This window comes from Halichoeres trimaculatus, unplaced genomic scaffold (assembly GCF_033239565.1).
Source record: "Halichoeres trimaculatus isolate MK-OKI-2021-1 unplaced genomic scaffold, fHalTri1.1 fHalTri1_scaffold_5, whole genome shotgun sequence".
Taxonomy (NCBI): Eukaryota; Metazoa; Chordata; class Actinopteri; order Labriformes; family Labridae; genus Halichoeres; species Halichoeres trimaculatus.
In genome coordinates this window covers 38255484-38275909 of record NW_027437183.1, presented here as the reverse complement: position 1 = coordinate 38275909, position 20426 = coordinate 38255484, and the positions used below count along the sequence as shown (strand labels likewise).

The window sequence follows — 20426 nt, the reverse complement described above, 5'->3', positions numbered from 1 at the left end:
AGTCAGGATATTGTATTTTTAGTTCCCCTCCCCCTATCTCACACACACTTGTCAGGTCCACAGTGTTTGTGGGGACCCCTTAAGGTCAGAGGTCTGATGTGAGCCACATCCAGGTTTTCATGAAGTTCTGGGGTCCAGTCAGGATGTTGTTTTTCTAGTCCCCCTCCCCCTTTCCCACACACACTTGTCAGGTCCACAGTGTTTGTGGGGACCCCGTTAAGTGAGCAACATGCTACACATTTAATGCTAAGAAGCCTGATTTTTTTTGTGCTTTAAACTCAAATTACATTGCAAATATCACAGTCCTTTAAAACAAGGTTACTCTTTTCTCCTTACCAGTTGTATAAGCTGTGGAAACAGGACCTTTAGCTCTGCTAGCACTACTTTAGCTTGGCATTGGAGTTGATTGATAGCACAGGAGACAAGTTTACGTCTGAAATCAGAGTCAAATAAATGATTTTCAAAGTAAAATTGTTTCTGCACACAAAGTATAAAGTTAGTAGCAAAATTCCTCAAATACTGCTTTGTTTTTTATTGTAAGTGCTTATCGTTTTTCTCAAAAATCTGCACTCTCATGTTGAACTTGTTCTACAGGATGGAGCCCAGCTAACTGAGACAGACCCCGCAGAGAACGAGACCTTGGGAACTTCAGAGCAGAGTCCTCAGCGACCTGCAGCCTCTCAGATAGAGGTACAGAATTGTGCTGATCATTTTCTCTGATTTTTAAGGTGATCATACATAAGTTTAAACTGCTCCTGTTTGATTGACTCTGTTTATTATGTTTCAGTAACATTAAGATAAATGTTGTGAAGTCAAAGGTCCGTTGTGAGCCACATTCAGGTTTTGGTGATGTTCTGGGGTCCAGTCAGGATATTGTATTTTTAGTTCCCCTCCCCCTATCTCACACACACTTGTCAGGTCCACAGTGTTTGTGGGGACCCCTTAAGGTCAGAGGTCTGATGTGAGCCACATCCAGGTTTTCATGAAGTTCTGGGGTCCAGTCAGGATGTTGTTTTTCTAGTCCCCCTCCCCCTTTCCCACACACACTTGTCAGGTCCACAGTGTTTGTGGGGACCCCGTTAAGTGAGCAACATGCTACACATTTAATGCTAAGAAGCCTGATTTTTTTTGTGCTTTAAACTCAAATTACATTGCAAATATCACAGTCCTTTAAAACAAGGTTACTCTTTTCTCCTTACCAGTTGTATAAGCTGTGGAAACAGGACCTTTAGCTCTGCTAGCACTACTTTAGCTTGGCATTGGAGTTGATTGATAGCACAGGAGACAAGTTTACGTCTGAAATCAGAGTCAAATAAATTATTTTCAAAGTAAAATTGTTTCTGCACACAAAGTATAAAGTTAGTAGCAAAATTCCTCAAATACTGCTTTGTTTTTTATTGTAAGTGCTTATCGTTTTTCTCAAAAATCTGCACTCTCATGTTGAACTTGTTCTACAGGATGGAGCCCAGCTAACTGAGACAGACCCCGCAGAGAACGAGACCTTGGGAACTTCAGAGCAGAGTCCTCAGCGACCTGCAGCCTCTCAGATAGAGGTACAGAATTGTGCTGATCATTTTCTCTGATTTTTAAGGTGATCATACATAAGTTTAAACTGCTCCTGTTTGATTGACTCTGTTTATTATGTTTCAGTAACATTAAGATAAATGTTGTGAAGTCAAAGGTCCGTTGTGAGCCACATTCAGGTTTTGGTGATGTTCTGGGGTCCAGTCAGGATATTGTATTTTTAGTTCCCCTCCCCCTATCTCACACACACTTGTCAGGTCCACAGTGTTTGTGGGGACCCCTTAAGGTCAGAGGTCTGATGTGAGCCACATCCAGGTTTTCATGAAGTTCTGGGGTCCAGTCAGGATGTTGTTTTTCTAGTCCCCCTCCCCCTTTCCCACACACACTTGTCAGGTCCACAGTGTTTGTGGGGACCCCGTTAAGTGAGCAACATGCTACACATTTAATGCTAAGAAGCCTGATTTTTTTTGTGCTTTAAACTCAAATTACATTGCAAATATCACAGTCCTTTAAAACAAGGTTACTCTTTTCTCCTTACCAGTTGTATAAGCTGTGGAAACAGGACCTTTAGCTCTGCTAGCACTACTTTAGCTTGGCATTGGAGTTGATTGATAGCACAGGAGACAAGTTTACGTCTGAAATCAGAGTCAAATAAATGATTTTCAAAGTAAAATTGTTTCTGCACACAAAGTATAAAGTTAGTAGCAAAATTCCTCAAATACTGCTTTGTTTTTTATTGTAAGTGCTTATCGTTTTTCTCAAAAATCTGCACTCTCATGTTGAACTTGTTCTACAGGATGGAGCCCAGCTAACTGAGACAGACCCCGCAGAGAACGAGACCTTGGGAACTTCAGAGCAGAGTCCTCAGCGACCTGCAGCCTCTCAGATAGAGGTACAGAATTGTGCTGATCATTTTCTCTGATTTTTAAGGTGATCATACATAAGTTTAAACTGCTCCTGTTTGATTGACTCTGTTTATTATGTTTCAGTAACATTAAGATAAATGTTGTGAAGTCAAAGGTCCGTTGTGAGCCACATTCAGGTTTTGGTGATGTTCTGGGGTCCAGTCAGGATATTGTATTTTTAGTTCCCCTCCCCCTATCTCACACACACTTGTCAGGTCCACAGTGTTTGTGGGGACCCCTTAAGGTCAGAGGTCTGATGTGAGCCACATCCAGGTTTTCATGAAGTTCTGGGGTTCAGTCAGGATGTTGTTTTTCTAGTCCCCCTCCCCCTTTCTCACACACACTTGTCAGGTCCACAGTGTTTGTGGGGACCCCTTAAGGTCAGAGGTCTGATGTGAGCCACATCCAGGTTTTCATGAAGTTCTGGGGTCCAGTCAGGATGTTGTATTTCTAGTCCCCCTCCCCATTTCCCACACACACTTGTCAGGTCCACAGTGTTTGTGGGGACCCCGTTAAGTGAGCAACATGCTACACATTTAATGCTAAGAAGCCTGATTTTTTTTGTGCTTTAAACTCAAATTACATTGCAAATATCACAGTCCTTTAAAACAAGGTTACTCTTTTCTCCTTACCAGTTGTATAAGCTGTGGAAACAGGACCTTTAGCTCTGCTAGCACTACTTTAGCTTGGCATTGGAGTTGATTGATAGCACAGGAGACAAGTTTACGTCTGAAATCAGAGTCAAATAAATGATTTTCAAAGTAAAATTGTTTCTGCAAACAAAGTATAAAGTTAGTAGCAAAATTCCTCAAATACTGCTTTGTTTTTTATTGTAAGTGCTTATTGTTTTTCTCAAAAATCTGCACTCTCATGTTGAACTTGTTCTACAGGATGGAGCCCAGCTAACTGAGACAGACCCCACAGAGAACAAGACCTTGGGAACTTCAGAGCAGAGTCCTCAGCGACCTGCAGCCTCTCAGATAGAGGTACAGAATTGTGCTGATCATTTTCTCTGATTTTTAAGGTGATCATACATAAGTTTAAACTGCTCCTGTTTGATTGACTCTGTTTATTATGTTTCAGTAATATTAAGATAAATGTTGTGAAGTCAAAGGTCCGTTGTGAGCCACATTCAGGTTTTGGTGATGTTCTGGGGTCCAGTCAGGATATTGTATTTTTAGTTCCCCTCCCCCTATCTCACACACACTTGTCAGGTCCACAGTGTTTGTGGGGACCCCTTAAGGTCAGAGGTCTGATGTGAGCCACATCCAGGTTTTCATGAAGTTCTGGGGTCCAGTCAGGATATTGTATTTTTAGTTCCCCTCCCCCTATCTCACACACACTTGTCAGGTCCACAGTGTTTGTGGGGACCCCTTAAGGTCAGAGGTCTGATGTGAGCCACATCCAGGTTTTCATGAAGTTCTGGGGTCCAGTCAGGATGTTGTTTTTCTAGTCCCCCTCCCCCTTTCTCACACACACTTGTCAGGTCCACAGTGTTTGTGGGGACCCCTTAAGGTCAGAGGTCTGATGTGAGCCACATCCAGGTTTTCATGAAGTTCTGGGGTCCAGTCAGGATGTTGTTTTTCTAGTCCCCCTCCCCCTTTCTCACACACACTTGTCAGGTCCACAGTGTTTGTGGGGACCCCGTTAAGAGAGCAACATGCTACACATTTAATGCTAAGAAGCCTGATTTTTTTTGTGCTTTAAACTCAAATTACATTGCAAATATCACAGTCCTTTAAAACAAGGTTACTCTTTTCTCCTTACCAGTTGTATAAGCTGTGGAAACAGGACCTTTAGCTCTGCTAGCACTACTTTAGCTTGGCATTGGAGTTGATTGATAGCACAGGAGACAAGTTTACGTCTGAAATCAGAGTCAAATAAATTATTTCTAAAGTAAAATTGTTTCTGCAAACAAAGTATAAAGTTAGTAGCAAAATTCCTCAAATACTGCTTTGTTTTTTATTGTAAGTGCTTATCGTTTTTCTCAAAAATCTGCACTCTCATGTTGAACTTGTTCTACAGGATGGAGCCCAGCTAACTGAGACAGACCCCGCAGAGAACGAGACCTTGGGAACTTCAGAGCAGAGTCCTCAGCGACCTGCAGCCTCTCAGATAGAGGTACAGAATTGTGCTGATCATTTTCTCTGATTTTTAAGGTGATCATACATAAGTTTAAACTGCTCCTGTTTGATTGACTCTGTTTATTATGTTTCAGTAACATTAAGATAAATGTTGTGAAGTCAAAGGTCCGTTGTGAGCCACATTCAGGTTTTGGTGATGTTCTGGGGTCCAGTCAGGATATTGTATTTTTAGTTCCCCTCCCCCTATCTCACACACACTTGTCAGGTCCACAGTGTTTGTGGGGACCCCTTAAGGTCAGAGGTCTGATGTGAGCCACATCCAGGTTTTCATGAAGTTCTGGGGTCCAGTCAGGATGTTGTTTTTCTAGTCCCCCTCCCCCTTTCTCACACACACTTGTCAGGTCCACAGTGTTTGTGGGGACCCCTTAAGGTCAGAGGTCTGATGTGAGCCACATCCAGGTTTTCATGAAGTTCTGGGGTCCAGTCAGGATGTTGTATTTCTAGTCTCCCTCCCCCTTTCCCACACACACTTGTCAGGTCCACAGTGTTTGTGGGGACCCCGTTAAGTGAGCAACATGCTACACATTTAATGCTAAGAAGCCTGATTTTTTTTGTGCTTTAAACTCAAATTACATTGCAAATATCACAGTCCTTTAAAACAAGGTTACTCTTTTCTCCTTACCAGTTGTATAAGCTGTGGAAACAGGACCTTTAGCTCTGCTAGCACTACTTTAGCTTGGCATTGGAGTTGATTGATAGCACAGGAGACAAGTTTACGTCTGAAATCAGAGTCAAATAAATGATTTTCAAAGTAAAATTGTTTCTGCAAACAAAGTATAAAGTTAGTAGCAAAATTCCTCAAATACTGCTTTGTTTTTTATTGTAAGTGCTTATCGTTTTTCTCAAAAATCTGCACTCTCATGTTGAACTTGTTCTACAGGATGGAGCCCAGCTAACTGAGACAGACCCCGCAGAGAACAAGACCTTGGGAACTTCAGAGCAGAGTCCTCAGCGACCTGCAGCCTCTCAGATAGAGGTACAGAATTGTGCTGATCATTTTCTCTGATTTTTAAGGTGATCATACATAAGTTTAAACTGCTCCTGTTTGATTGACTCTGTTTATTATGTTTCAGTAATATTAAGATAAATGTTGTGAAGTCAAAGGTCTGTTGTGAGCCACATTCAGGTTTTGGTGATGTTCTGGGGTCCAGTCAGGATATTGTATTTTTAGTTCCCCTCCCCCTTTCCCACACACACTTGTCAGGTCCACAGTGTTTGTGGGGACCCCTTAAGGTCAGAGGTCTGATGTGAGCCACATCCAGGTTTTCATGAAGTTCTGGGGTCCAGTCAGGATGTTGTTTTTCTAGTCCCCCTCCCCCTTTCTCACACACACTTGTCAGGTCCACAGTGTTTGTGGGGACCCCTTAAGGTCAGAGGTCTGATGTGAGCCACTTCCAGGTTTTCATGAAGTTCTGGGGTCCAGTCAGGATGTTGTTTTTCTAGTCCCCCTCCCCCTATCTCACACACACTTGTCAGGTCCACAGTGTTTGTGGGGACCCCTTAAGGTCAGAGGTCTGATGTGAGCCACATCCAGGTTTTCATGAAGTTCTGGGGTTCAGTCAGGATGTTGTTTTTCTAGTCCCCCTCCCCCTTTCCCACACACACTTGTCAGGTCCACAGTGTTTGTGGGGACCCCGTTAAGAGAGCAACATGCTACACATTTAATGCTAAGAAGCCTGATTTTTTTTGTGCTTTAAACTCAAATTACATTGCAAATATCACAGTCCTTTAAAACAAGGTTACTCTTTTCTCCTTACCAGTTGTATAAGCTGTGGAAACAGGACCTTTAGCTCTGCTAGCACTACTTTAGCTTGGCATTGGAGTTGATTGATAGCACAGGAGACAAGTTTACGGCTGAAATCACAGTCAAATAAATTATATTTTAAGTTGATGACCATTGTACTCTGGTTTGATACATTACTTCATCCCTGAATGTCATATGACTCTGTTTTAATGTCATCAAAATGTTTTTATTCATTTCTGCTTCTAATTGTTGTTATGGTCTTTTTTTAGGGCTTAGTTGCAACTGGTCCCCTCCCCATAGTTAAAGGAGACAGGCTGGTTGCCTACACAACTTCTGATGACTCTGAGCAGGATGACATTCCTATCCCGAGGCTCAGGAGGACCAAAAGCATATTGGTATGCAACACACTGACATTGTAGGGAAAAGAAGTTTATATGAAACGTGTCATCAGTTTTTCAGCTTTATTTGGACTTTTCTTTCTTTCCTTTTTTGTTTTCTGTAGATGAAAGACCAAACCAGTTTTGACTCGGATGAGCTTTTTGACCCCTCGTCCAATGACAGTGGAGAGGAATATGTACCTGGGACTAGTGAGGACTCTGATGGTACAGAAACCAGTGAAGTCCTTGATCTAGTTGACCCCAGAGAGAAGATGCTGGATAGCCGGAACATTTTAAATGTGGATGATATTGGAGATTCATGTCCCTCTCCACCAGAAGAAAGTGTCTCCTCACAGCAGGACAGAGGGCGCTCACCAAGAAGAAGAAGAAGAAGTAGCTCCGCTTCGATGCGTAAACGGCAACGTGTATTTAATGCTTCCTGCCATATAACATCCTCCAGTCATGCCCACTCATCACAACAGAGGGACGTGGCAGACACTGATGACCTGTCAAAAAGCTCATCGCTCGCCCCAGATCAATGTCTTCCTGACAGTACCTCCTCACCTCTTACTGATGGAGTTTCTGATGGTTTACTTTCCATCCCAGCTACCTGTAAGAAGGGGAATGGGTCCAGACTCTACAACAAAAAACAGTATTGTTTGTACTGTAAGTTGGGTGTTTTAAAGCTTGCAAGACATTTGGAGCGAGCCCATCCACTTGAGCCAGAGGTTGTGCAGGCTATGTCCTTCCCTAAATGCTCGAAAGAAAGAAAAATGCATCTGGAACACATACGAAATAGAGGCAACTTCGCACACAATGTGGAGGTTATGAATTCAGGTGTTGGAAGTCTTGTTCCTCGTAAACAACCAAGACAGGATTCCAAAGCTGGGGATTTTCTTCATTGTGCATACTGCCAAGGCTTTTTTGCAAGGAAACTCCTCTGGCGTCACGTAAAGGCCTGCAAGTTTAAGCCTCAAGTTCCACACAAACCACAGCCTGGGAAAACTCGTGTCCAGGCTCTATGTGCATTTACTGTACCTCCACCTCCTGGTGTCAAACATGACTTGTGGAAACTTTTGAACAAGATGACACAAGATGAAGTTTATACAGCAGTCAACTCTGACCGCTGTATTTTAGAATATGGAGACCATCTGTATAACCGACTTGGACATGACCCAGGCAAACATGAGTACATTAGGCAGAAGTTGAGAGAGCTCGGAAGGCTTCTGATATGCTCAAGAAAAACCACATCCATGAAGACCATACGGGACCACATCAGACCTGCCAACTTCATGCAAGTTGTTGAAGCAGTGAAGCAGGTGGCCGGTTATGACAGTGAAACCAGTACCTACAAGACCCCAAGCCTTGCTCTCAAAATCGGACATAGCTTAACAAAGGTTTCGCTACTTGTTGAAAGCAGGGCGAATGTTCAGAACGACCACGGTGCTGCGAAAGAAGCCCGATCATTCCGCATGGTATACAATACCCGCTGGAATGAAATGATATCTGCAGCATCACTGAGAACTCTGCAGGAGTCCAGGTGGAACACCCCTCTGCTGCTTCCATTTACTAAAGATGTCCAGACTCTCCACTCATATTTAGACGAGCAACATCAGCAGACTCACGCAAAACTGTCCACTGAGACATCTCCAGAGTTATGGTCACATCTGGCAAAGATCACTTTAACCCAAGTCATCCTGTTTAACCGACGAAGAGCAGGTGAAGTTTCCAAAATGCCCCTGTCTGCGTTTTTGTCGAACAGTCAGTCAAATCCTGAGGATGATGTTAATGAAGCTTTGTCTGCTGTGGAGAAGAAGCTGTGCCAACACTTTAGGAGGGTGGAGATCAGAGGAAAAAGAGGTAGAAAGGTGCCTGTGTTGTTGACCCCATCTATGCAGCAAGCTTTGGATCTACTTGTCAGAAAACGACAGGGTTGTGGGGTTCCTAAGGAGAACAAATATCTGTTTGGACGACCACATGCCTTAACCTGCTACCGTGGGTCTGACTGTCTCCGGCATTTTGCCAAGATCTGCGGAGCAAAAAGTCCAGAAAGCCTGACATCAACAAAGCTCCGCAAACAAACTGGAACTCTATCGCAAGTCCTGAACCTCAGCAATACTGAGCTGGATCAATTGGCAGATTTCCTTGGGCATGACATCAGGGTCCACCGGCAGTTCTACAGACTTCCTGAGGGCACACTGCAGCTCGCTAAGGTTAGCAAAGTACTTATGGCCCTGGAGAAAGGACGACTGGCAGAATTCAAGGGCAAGACCCTTGATGAGATCAACATTGACCCTCAGGGTACTATATCCCTCTCTTTAATGCCTGTACATAAAAGAACACTTTTCCTAAAGTATTTTGTACATGTTAAAGGGCATTAATGCAACAATTTATAATCATTTGATGTTCAATAATGGTCATTCCTTTCCCCTCAATTCCCCACAGAGAATGTGCACCCAGACAGTGACGCAGAGGAAGCATGCGAGTCAGACTCTCCAGGTGTGTACTGTGATAAGATTTCAGACATGATCATTTATATTTATTTTAGGATATCTGTAACCCCTGTAAGCAGATGAAGTGGGGTTAAGCCGTGTGCTCCGAGGTCCTTCGACTGCCAGGTTCAAAGTGACTTGTAAGCGGTGTAAGTAAGCAGATGGCAGCTCTCCAGAATCCTGAAAAGTATCCATGAATTTAGCCTACAACTCCTCCCCGTCCTGTACCGTGCCATACGCAGAGTCAAGCTGCTGTAGATAGATGTTAGGGAGAGTATCTGGACTTTAATGTTTGATCATATCTGCTGCTGGTGGCAAAAGACTCTCCAAGATCTTCCTTAAACGTTGCATATCAGACACAGCAGGATCCTTCATCAATAAATCCACACTGGAACGCCAGGTATCAAAATCTGCTGAATGTGTAGGTCGAGGGGTTTTGCCAAAGAAAACACGCAGCTTTTGAGAGGAGAAGGAATGACTTGTGTGAGCCTTACTTTTAACAATATGCTCAACAACATACCCTTGAACATCCGGGGGATTCAGTTCATTAGCAGAGAGAGTCGAGAGAGAGGGTCGAGAGGGTTGTGAGGGAGACTGAGCCACTTTACTTGTGCTGGGAGGAGTTTGGCCTGTTTGTAGTGCAGAGACTGCTTCTGTCAGAGACATGGGTGCAGGTGAGGTTTTAATTCTTGAGACATCAGGTTGAAGGTCAGCTACTGTGTCACCAATCTGAGCCATCATATCCTTCAGAACATGAGCATAGTCTTGACCAGTTGCTTTAGCCAGTAGTTGCACGTCTGAAAGGTAAGTCTGAGTCTTTGTGGTGCCCACTTAGCTTGCGTAAAGGTCAGACAACGCAGAGATTGTGTATTTAAGCGCACCGCTCGCAGTACTGAACGTATATGGTAAAGGTAACGCAGCAACGGCAGCAGTGGTATCAAACTCGACAATAAGATAGCCGAAAAAATCAGTCTTTATTATCTACTTTAAGTATTCGGCCAATAGGCCCAAAAAATCTACCACCTCTTCATCAGCTTCAGTACCAGTGGCTTTATCAACCAACACAGCATGTGAAATGACAATCTGAAGCTTTTCAAAAACCTTCATGTTGACTTTGTTCATTGAATACTGTTCAACAACCTCCTGGCTAGCTCGCCAAAAATGTAGCACTCAGATTATAGTTAATTAGTAGTTGGACTTGAGTGAATAATAGTTGTATTGGGCTAGTATCAGAAAACTTAGAGTTCGCTCATGGAGGCTGAGGACCAGTTTAATAAACACAAAAACCCCAGGGTTGAATGCACTTGAGAAAATTTTATACAGTGGAAAAGGTGGGTGATTATTTACAAATATACACAAGTTTGACCATGACCAAATTGACATCATCAATCATGAATGACAGGAAAACAAACACAGTTCATCAACCAAATCAAAATGTTCACGTTATGGATCCATGAGAAAAGGGAATCAGTGTAAATTCATGAGCCTTTTGGTTTAAGAATCAGTTTGAGTGGACAGTCTATCGCTGCAGAAATCAGTTGAGTGTGTGATATGATTAAAATCCATGAGGAGAGTCTGCTGATTATGAGTGTGAAATGAGTGCATGGGGCTTGGGCTTAACGCCTCCTACCACACAGGTGGAACTGATGATGATGAGTGTCTTTCATAGAGATTCTGGGTAGCTCGCCATCCAACTGAAGATCCAGGATCAAAATCAAAGGTAAAAGAAGGGAGAGAAAAAACCCGACCTAACGTTCAACCAGTTAGAGAAACTCCGTGACCGATCTCGCGACTTCCGCGTTCCATCTGCTGCAGATATTTTACAACACAAGGCAGTGGCAACACAGAATATCTGTTTGAAAGTTTTAGTTAACTACTGACCTGCTGCAGCCCACTCCAGCGCTTACCCCAAGCTTCCCCGACAGACTATGTCACGTGAGCTCCCCAAACTACCGCGAGACAGCGCCGAAAACCTCGCGAGAACCCAAAAGAACTCGGAGCATATGGCTTAACCCCACTTCATGTGCTTACAGGGGTTACATATCCATTAAAGATTCATTTACTTATTTAAACTAAACTTGTCAGAAAATGAACACTGTGACATAAATCAGCATGAAATAACTGACTATAATGACAAACATACATTTGACTTTACACTTTGACCCATGTCCTGTCTGTTAACACAAGGTGGCAGCTTTAGAAGCTGTACTTGTGACAGTCGGGGAAAGAGAGGGCTTTTTGTATTTCTTTGGGGCTGTGCTGTTGTCCTTCACTTATTCACTTGGAATTTGGGTTTGGTTTGACAGTAGGCCTGTTTATGTTAAGCTATATATTGATTCCATTGTTTCGACCCATCTTATAGTTTCAAGAGCTATTTGGGTCACAAATTTTAGGTTAAAGAAATGTACTGATATATCATAAATGTTGTGAATAGCAAATGAATATTTTAGGATTAGGGATGCAACAGTATTGTAAATATGGTAGTATCAAAATTCTCACTACAAGAGTGAAATGTGACAGAGAACAACATTGACACAAGGAGGCAGCTTTAGAAGCTGTACCCTCCTCTGAGAGTAGAGCCACGCTAACCAAACAGAAGCAGCTGTAACGGTAACTCGTGGTGTAGATCTTCATGTGTTTCTGCAGCTCTACCTGCTTCAAAGTGTGCTAAAGCAAGGTTTTCTGAAGTCAGCACCATGTAGGATTAACGACTGTAGCTGTGACTTGAAGCTAAATGAACTGTATATATTTTAAAGGGCATATTGCAGGTTAAAGACAACTTTTAAGAAATAGAGAAATAACCTAAAAGTAATATTTGGAAAGAAATCCTTGATTTAAAGTGATACTCCGGGATGGAACAAGTTGGGTCCTATCACAAGGTTTAGGGCAGAAATGACCCCTACAGCAGTGTTTTTGTGCAGCAGAAGCCCAGAGCGCTCGCACCCCCTCCCTGCTCCTCTGCCGGTTTCTTCTGCACTCAGACGGGGCCATATTTTACTTGACCAAAAACACAAATAAACAGACTCCCACCGAAAAAATCTGATATCGGTCTGCATTCACGCTTTATTTAGAGAATTTTCAGCGCGTTACTTTCACACAAAAACACCGCTAAATAAGGCTCTAGTTATCATCATGTCTCTTCGTCCTGGCAGACTACCTGCGTTTGTTTATATCTGGCACACCGCGCGCGGACTGATACACTGAGCAGCGAGAGCCTCGTAGCCAGCTGTGGCTTTGCAGCGGAGGAAGCACTGTTTTACTACACGATGAGCTGTAACACGCTGAAAATTCTCTAAATAAAGCGTGAATGCAGACCGATATCAGATTTTTTTGGTGGCAGTCCGTTTATTTGTGTTTTTGGTCAAGTAAAATTTGGCCCCGTCTGAGTGCAGAGGAAACCGGCAGACAAGCAGGGAGGGGGTGTTTGGTGCGAGCGCTCTGGTCTTCTACTGCACAAAATCACTGCTGTAGGGGTAATTTCTGCCCTAAACTTTGTGATAGGACCCAACTTGTTCCATCCCGGAGTATCACTTTAATACAACACAGGATTTCCTGGAGACATCTTTGTCCTTTTTTTTTTTTTTTTTACTTCTGCATTAAAAACTATAATTTGAATGTGACGTCACAGAGGGGAGTCCCTCTTATTCTGCCTCTGTCCAATATTAAATAAACGTGAATCCGACTGTCACTCCTGTCAATTAAGAAGAAGAAAATTGGTATTCTGATACATATGATGTTCCTCAGGGTTATATTTATGAGCCTGTTAGGAAAGATGGAGAGCAGGAACAGGGCAGGATGAGGAGGAATAACATCCAAAGGAGAGCTGTGGAGTTGTGGTGTGAGGCGAACCAGAGGAGAACGGAGCAGGTGTCCTGGTGAGTGAGCGCTGTTAGCTAGTGCTGTGTTCTCATCAGCGTATGTAAAGTTTGAGATCAAATACACTGACTTCAAATAAAGTTAACAAGTAGTACATGTATATGCTAATCATAAAGCAACGAGCTTGAATTTTCATGATAAAGCCCATAGAAAGAAAGACAGATAAATCTATTTCAGAGGTCTATCCACTAATCCAGAGTTAGAAACCAAGATGGTGCCCAGATCACATTTCCAGCGGATTGAAACTCAGGCTGAATCACTGACAAATCCTTGTTTACGTCAGTCATGGAGAGCTGGGCGAGAGGCTGCTGCCGCCGGGTAACTGTCAGTTGTCTGTATTGACAGAGCAGCTGCCGCTTCAGTCTCACCTGGACCTGGCTCTGGTATCCCATCCTGAACTCCATCCACAGACTGTATAAAACGGACTCCATTATATTGCCTGGCAAAAAATCTTCCTGTTGTTTTTTTGTAATTGATGCTGAAACAAAGTTCCGTCTTGTCCCCTGCACAAAATGAATACGACCACAAAAGCTGACTCCATCGAGTCTGAAAAAAGGTGGATTTGATATCCTGTTAAAGAGCATATTGCAGGACTCGTGTCCCTTCACTCTGCTTTAGGCTGATGTGGATAACAGGTGGTAGTAAGTGAGAGCGGAATTTTGAAGTCTGTTTTATTGTAATTTATTAATTAATTTGACCATTCATTAAGATAATTAAATACTACATTTGTGTTGGATGCAGAAAAACTATCTTAACAGGACATGAAGTCCACTTTTTCCAAAATAGGAAGATGAATGGAGTTAGCTTTGTGCTCAGATTCATTTTGTACAGGTAAAAAGACAGGACTCTGCATTGGTCACTAAAACAACGCGGTCGTCTGTGGTGATTATTTTAGAGAGAAAGATTATGAGCCTGATGATATGATGGAGTTCAGGATGAGATATCAGAGCCAGGTTTGGATGAGACTGACACAGTGCTGTCCCGTCACAGCTGCAGGTTCGCCGGTGTTACGGCCAACCTGCAGCTGCAGCAACTGCCTGACCGCGAGCCCGGCTCTCCGGTGGCAGACAACGTAAACACGGATTTGTCAGAGATTCAGCCTGAGATTCAACCCGACAGAAATGTGAGCTAACGTAAGCACCGTAGATAAGTCTGGATTTGTTTTCCGACACTGGATCAGTGGACAGACCTCTAATAGACCTCTCTGTCTGTCTCTCTATGGCTCTGTTAAAAGAGCCCAACGCTGCTTTGTGATCAGTTACTACTTATTTTAAGTTAACAGATCTGACTTCAAAAGTTAAACCTGCTGATGTGAACACAGCTTTAGTCTTCATATCACTAGCAAACAGCGCTCACTCACCGAGACACCTGCTCTGTTCTCCTCTGCTTCTCCTCACACCACAACTCCTCTGCTCTCCTATGGCCGTTATTCCTCCTAATTCTGCGCTTTTTTCTTGATCTTTACTTGGCTAAAAGGGTCATAATAATAAGCCTGAGGACCATATCGTGACGTCACTTTCAAATCCTGGTTTTTAAGAAGTAAGAAAATCTGAACTAAAATGTCTCCAGGAGACTCTGGGGTTTATTATTTTCGGAATTTCTTTCAGGATAGAGTTCTTAGTTATTTTACTATAAACTTCTTAACAGTTATCTTTAACCTGCAATATGCCTTTTAAGCAGTATTTATTCATCCATCTTTTAAAATGCACCTTAATCACCTTAATACATGGTTAAATTAAATGATACTTTGGAAGAAACACAATACACATAAACCGATCTCACTCACTACCACCTATTATTCACATTGCTTAAAGGCGGAGGGAGGGAATGTGAGGCCCCTTTGCTGACACAATATTGGAAAAAAAGGGGCGTTTTAAACAGCTATATTGAAAAAAAATTGACAGAAAATAAAGAAGGCTAACAAGGGGGGGAGAGAAATAGACATATCTTGGTTATACAGTGTTGTGTTCAATTACATTAAGTGTATTTATCCATGATATTCCTGGCTATTCATTTTCCACTCTGACATTTTTTTCAAAGTCATGATTTTTTTGACAATACCCCAGTAATACCATTACTTTGGCCTGAGATTTTGACATCTTAACATCCCCATTTAGAAATACTATACAGTTTTTCCACAACTAGTGTTTTACACTAATATTAAAATGTGTGAAGGATATTTGTTGATGATGTAGTGGATCATTTTTTCTTTTCTATTTGTTTTTAGTGAGTCAGGCAACAACTCGCCAGAGGAGAGAAGATGAGGAGTCAGATGGGGACCTGAGCGATTCCTCAGGTCCACTAACTCCACCACAGCGGAGCAGAAAACGTCAGTTGTACTGTCTGTTAACCATGTATAATATATATGTATGTCCAAAGTATAATACACTTCAAAAGTAGTGGTATTGTTAAGGAATCGGATCGCTGAGGATAATGGGATCATTGATGACAACAATCCCCATCCCTGCTATTTTGTAGCTATTTGCTTTAGTTGAGATGGTAGGCACAGAGCTCAACCTTTGTAACAGTAATAGAGTCAACATGTTTTTCTGTGTTGTTGATCGTTCATAGACTTGTGCTCCTTAAATATAATTTTGAGAACTATTCTAGAAACAAAACATGTTTATCATTGTTTTCAATCATTTTGCAGCTCGCCAGCCTCACCTGAAAAGGACCTGGAAGAAGGAGGAGGTCCTTGCTGTTGAGAGACACATGATGTCTTTCATTACATCTTGCCGTGTTCCCGGTAAAAGCGAATGTGAAAAGTGCCTCCAACAGGAAAAAGTTGCCCTCAGGAACAGAAATTGGCTGGCTGTTAAGTTCTATATTAAGAATAGAATTACATCTCTTAAAAAAAATATGTAGTGACCCTTTTTTTGAGATCTAAAGTGTTCCATTTGCAAATGACTCTTTGTTAGAATTATGATCTCAAGGACCTCTTCAGAATTTTTGATTTTGACAATTGTTGCGAGGTGTTTTTTTTTTTTTTTTTTTTGAGAATAAGTCCATCTTTTTCTAGTTTTCAAGTTATTCAAGTCGGCTTTTTTTTCGGATAAGGTTGACCATGTGTGGTCAGTTATCTGTTACCCGAGATTCTTCATGTTGCATTAAACTCAGCAGTTACCATGATACCGCAACAAGAGTGGTCTAATCATTTTTTCCGTAGTTGTAGATAATCTAAAGCATCTTGTGCTGACATTTCAGCGAAAGAGGCTTCTATAAGAGAGACTTTATTTGACTTTATCTTATATTATATGAATGATGATAATATCATGTGGTATCATGATTAATGTCATTTCTTATAGGAACTTTTGGTCTCAGTTCTGACCTTAAATGTTGATGTGATATGTTGAATTGTTGTATGTTTGAATTACTCACTGCGTTATCATAATCATTAGTGTGAAAAGGAAAGAGACTAAACTGTAAATTAATTGCTTTCAGTTTGAACACAAGTCCTTTAAACAACAGAAATCCTACCAGTAGCATCTCTCAGTGAATCCAGAGCAGAATCCTTCACCTCCTGCCTCAGTGTCTGAAGGTCCAGGTGTTGAGGATTCACTTATTGCGTGCTGGTTCTCCCTCTCCATCAGGCTGTTGTGGCTCAGAAGGGTTAACAGCTACCTAGTACCAGCAGCTGGACTGAAAGAAATGTGACTTAACATGGCAGAGTTTTTGAGTGGCTCCACAAAGTGAGTTTGACCTAACTTTGTGTAAAGTGGTACCCAGAAAGTGAGAAAAACCTTAGTGTGTATATTTAGACCCCAAATGTAACTGAATACCTGACAGGTCCCCAGATGACTGCTTCTGGTCTGGTCAGGGACCTTTACTTTGTCTGATTGAAAATTTGAAGTGATAACTGTGCTAATGTGCATCCCAGGATGTTGCCTGATTTTTTTCAAGGCTGTACAACCTTCAGAAAGGGTGGTTCCCAGAATGGATGATCTGTACAGGTAACCTCACAATAGCACAAAAACAAGGCTGTGTGTGTGTGTGTGTGTATACAGGTCTGATCAAAATCTCTGGCTGCACAACCGCTGCCAATGGTGGTGCCTGTACGGGGGTTTTTTTTGGCTTCAAAATGGTACAATGGTAAATGGTGGAGCCACACTGTGTGCTCCATAGACAGCCTATGGTCTTTACATGTAAGCTCTGTGATAGGCTGGAGACCTGTCCAGAGCAAGGGGCAACATCCAGTTAGTAAAAATGAAGCCTTTGCTGAAATGCTAAAAGTGGCTGTTCATTGAGAATCCACTTTAGGCTGGCTGCAGAAAGACTGGAAGTCACGTACACACCCAGCCATTTTATGGTATTGAAAAGCATATTTACAGCCTGCTTCAAACAGCAGCCTGGTTCTAAAACACTGATTTCATTATCGGCACACTGTATGGTAAGTACATTTTTTTCTATCTTTGCGGTTTCAAAGTTATTCGGATCGTTTGATTTTCCAATCAGAGGCACAGCTTGGGTCACATGACCGGTGGGGACCCTGTAGCTGCTTGAAGAAAAACACACCGCCAGCGCCATTACACACGTGGCTGCATCCGCAGACTGGCTTCATTTCACAGTGTCAAGAACAGACGGGTGGCGTTGCAGACTACATGCATGTTTTATACAGTCTATGATCACAGGGTTCCCATGGGTCCTTAAAAAGCCTTAAAAAGTCTTAAATCAAAATTCAGATAACTAAGGTCTTCAATTGTCTTAATTTTTCTCTCTGTTGCTAGGCGCTGGCCAAGTAGCTGCCTGTTGCGGCAGCTCTCTCATCTTTGTCCATTTCTTGTAATTTTTTTCGGCTCTTTTTTGTCGTCTTTGTATTTGGGGTGGATCATCACTTTGTATGGTTCATTGTTGGTCATGGACACCAACTTTTTGTGGCTTTGGCGATATTTTTACTACTTTTCTCCTGTGTTTGTCTGGAGATCCTACATGTAACCATGGCTGCATTGTTTACACGTGAACTCAGCTGTTAGCAGCCTGTAGCATGTCAATGGTAACTAGTGTAGGGCTTGATGATTTCCCTCGAGGTGAGGAGGAGGAGGTGAGGACGACGTGCTGGTTCTCGGGTGTGAGCTGGGAGGTGACGACGTGGACCTGTCCTTCCATCCATCGTTGTTGGGAACGTGGGATCTATCTCCAGTGGGATGGACAAGCTAGCTGTGCTAACCCAGCGGCGTCATGCTGTTCACGGACGTGGCTGACGGAGCTGACATCGGACGCCGGCCCCACATTGGAGGAGCTTCACCTGCTGTGAGCAGACAGGATCCAGGAGACAGAGACTGAACAGACTGCTGGGGAGGCTCAGTCCTGGACCCTGTGGAGGTGGAGACTGGCTGGGCTGGAGAGTGGTGGACGAGTGGTGGACGGGATGTCGTCATCTAATTTCTTATGGACCTTTTTGCACTTTCTATACACTTTCTTACTTTTATTTTCTTGAATGCTGCGGTGACTCCTGAATTTCCCCTCGGGGATAAATAAAGTATTTTCTATTCTATTCTATTCTATTCTATTCTATTTACCATGGATTTGCTGTAGGTATCAAATTTCCAGACGGTGTGTTCAATGCTGGTGGCAAAGCACTATGACCTTCAGTAAAACTTTTAATGGTGTGTATTTGTTGTGATTTGTTTCACTATTTAAATTACAGTTAATAGGAGAGTTAGAGATTAATATTTGTTATACGGTACAATGTCAGTGAAGTAAGCAATGTACCGTCAGCGTCGGCCTGTGTGACTAATGCCATCCTCGATTGTGGAAGGGAAGGATGCAGACATGAGGAAATGTAAATTCAACCCAAAATGGATGGACTTATTTAAGATGGGGATTTATTTAAGCGGTGGTTGACTCCCATTGAAAATAGCAACAACGCCATGTGCAAATTATACAAGAAAACATTTTCACAGGGGACTATGGGTGTCAAAGCTGTGGAGTCACACATGAAGGCAGAAAACACCAGCTGTATGTGGCAGCAGCTAGTGGGCTAATTTCTGCATTGCTTCCAGGAGCACAACCTAACGTTCACTTGGACGCCACCTCTTGGTCGGTTCTGACAAGTTTCGTTTCACCGCTGGAGACCCAAAACACAGAAGTAATGTGGGCTCTCCATACAGCTGTGAGGCAAAACTCTTTCAAATCTAATGTAGACATTGGTACCCTCTTTGCTGACTCACCATCATGCATCAAAAAGGAACTATTGCGGAGCGTCACTGAGATTACATACGTCGTAATGTTTGACGAGAGCATTGATAAAAAGACAAAAACAAAAAAATGGACATTGGCTTATGGTTTTGGCGCAGATGAATCGGGGACACAGCACGTTGTCTCCTGCTACTTTGGATTGGAGTTCATGGGTCACTCCAGAGCCGAGGACATGTTGGAGCGTTTCAGTGTGAGTAACGTCAAAATTGTGTTAGAAATCTTATACCACTATTGTATTCAGGTTACGTTCCATAAACACTGTTAATGTCAGCTGTCACTTGTTGCCATAGCAACAAGTAGCATTCACATAAGCCCCCCCCACCACCACCACCAAATATCATTGAGCCCCTCTCAATAATTTGAGGTAATTTTAATCTTCATACTACTTACACACTTGCTGTGGTTTCGCAGGAGATGTGAAATAGCAAACTACTCAAGTCTTTTGTATAGCTTTTTCAAATGAACGGTGAGAATCGATTCACAGTTATGAATGAGCTGTTTGTTCTGAAATGTGCAGGCAATTAGTATTCATTAATGGATGCAAACAAAGGGCTGACACAGACGGGGAGTCGGTTCTTTTTGTTCACAGTAAGCGCTGTTCAAAAGAGTCGACTCGTTCAAGAACGTCCCATCTTTCGTGAAAACCATCGCGGTACCAGGACAACGAAAGTTACGGCAGCTGTTGTGCAGCCACAGTCTTAAGATTTTGATCAGGTCTGTATACACACACACACACACACACACAAACACGCACACACCTACACACACACACACACACACACACACACACACACACACACACACACACAGAAACACACTACATCAAAGAACAACAACCAAAAAAGTGAACATCACAATTAAGTAAGGGGTCTTGATTGATTTTTCCAATCTCTCTCTACTATTTGAGTACAACCATTAATATTATTATTATTAGTAGCAGAAGTACTAGTAGTAGTAGTAGTAGTAGTAGAAGAAGTAGTGGTGGTGGTGGTAGTAATGTTTTCAGCAGTGTGGTGGAGCCCAGTTACAAATAACTAGGAGCTGTGGCCTTCACACAATGCACAATGCATTCAAGAATGGCTTCACAATGTGGCAAAATGAGAAAGTCCTAAAAGCCCTTCACTACTTATTTCATTGTGAGTTGACACGGAGGAAAGACTCGTGGCAGT

General features: G+C 42.6%; 1 protein-coding gene across 1 annotated transcript; it reads left to right on the top strand.

Moving 5' to 3' along the window:
- The first annotated feature begins 7740 nt into the window (after positions 1–7740).
- Positions 7741–15927, top strand: LOC141790905 (uncharacterized). The gene is made up of 4 exons (XM_074671060.1): positions 7741–8995; positions 9140–9193; positions 15290–15391; positions 15713–15927. Exons 1-4 carry the CDS (start codon positions 7780–7782, stop codon positions 15925–15927), a joined length of 1587 nt encoding a protein of 528 aa, XP_074527161.1. The 5' UTR covers positions 7741–7779.
- Positions 15928–20426: the final 4499 nt, after the last annotated feature.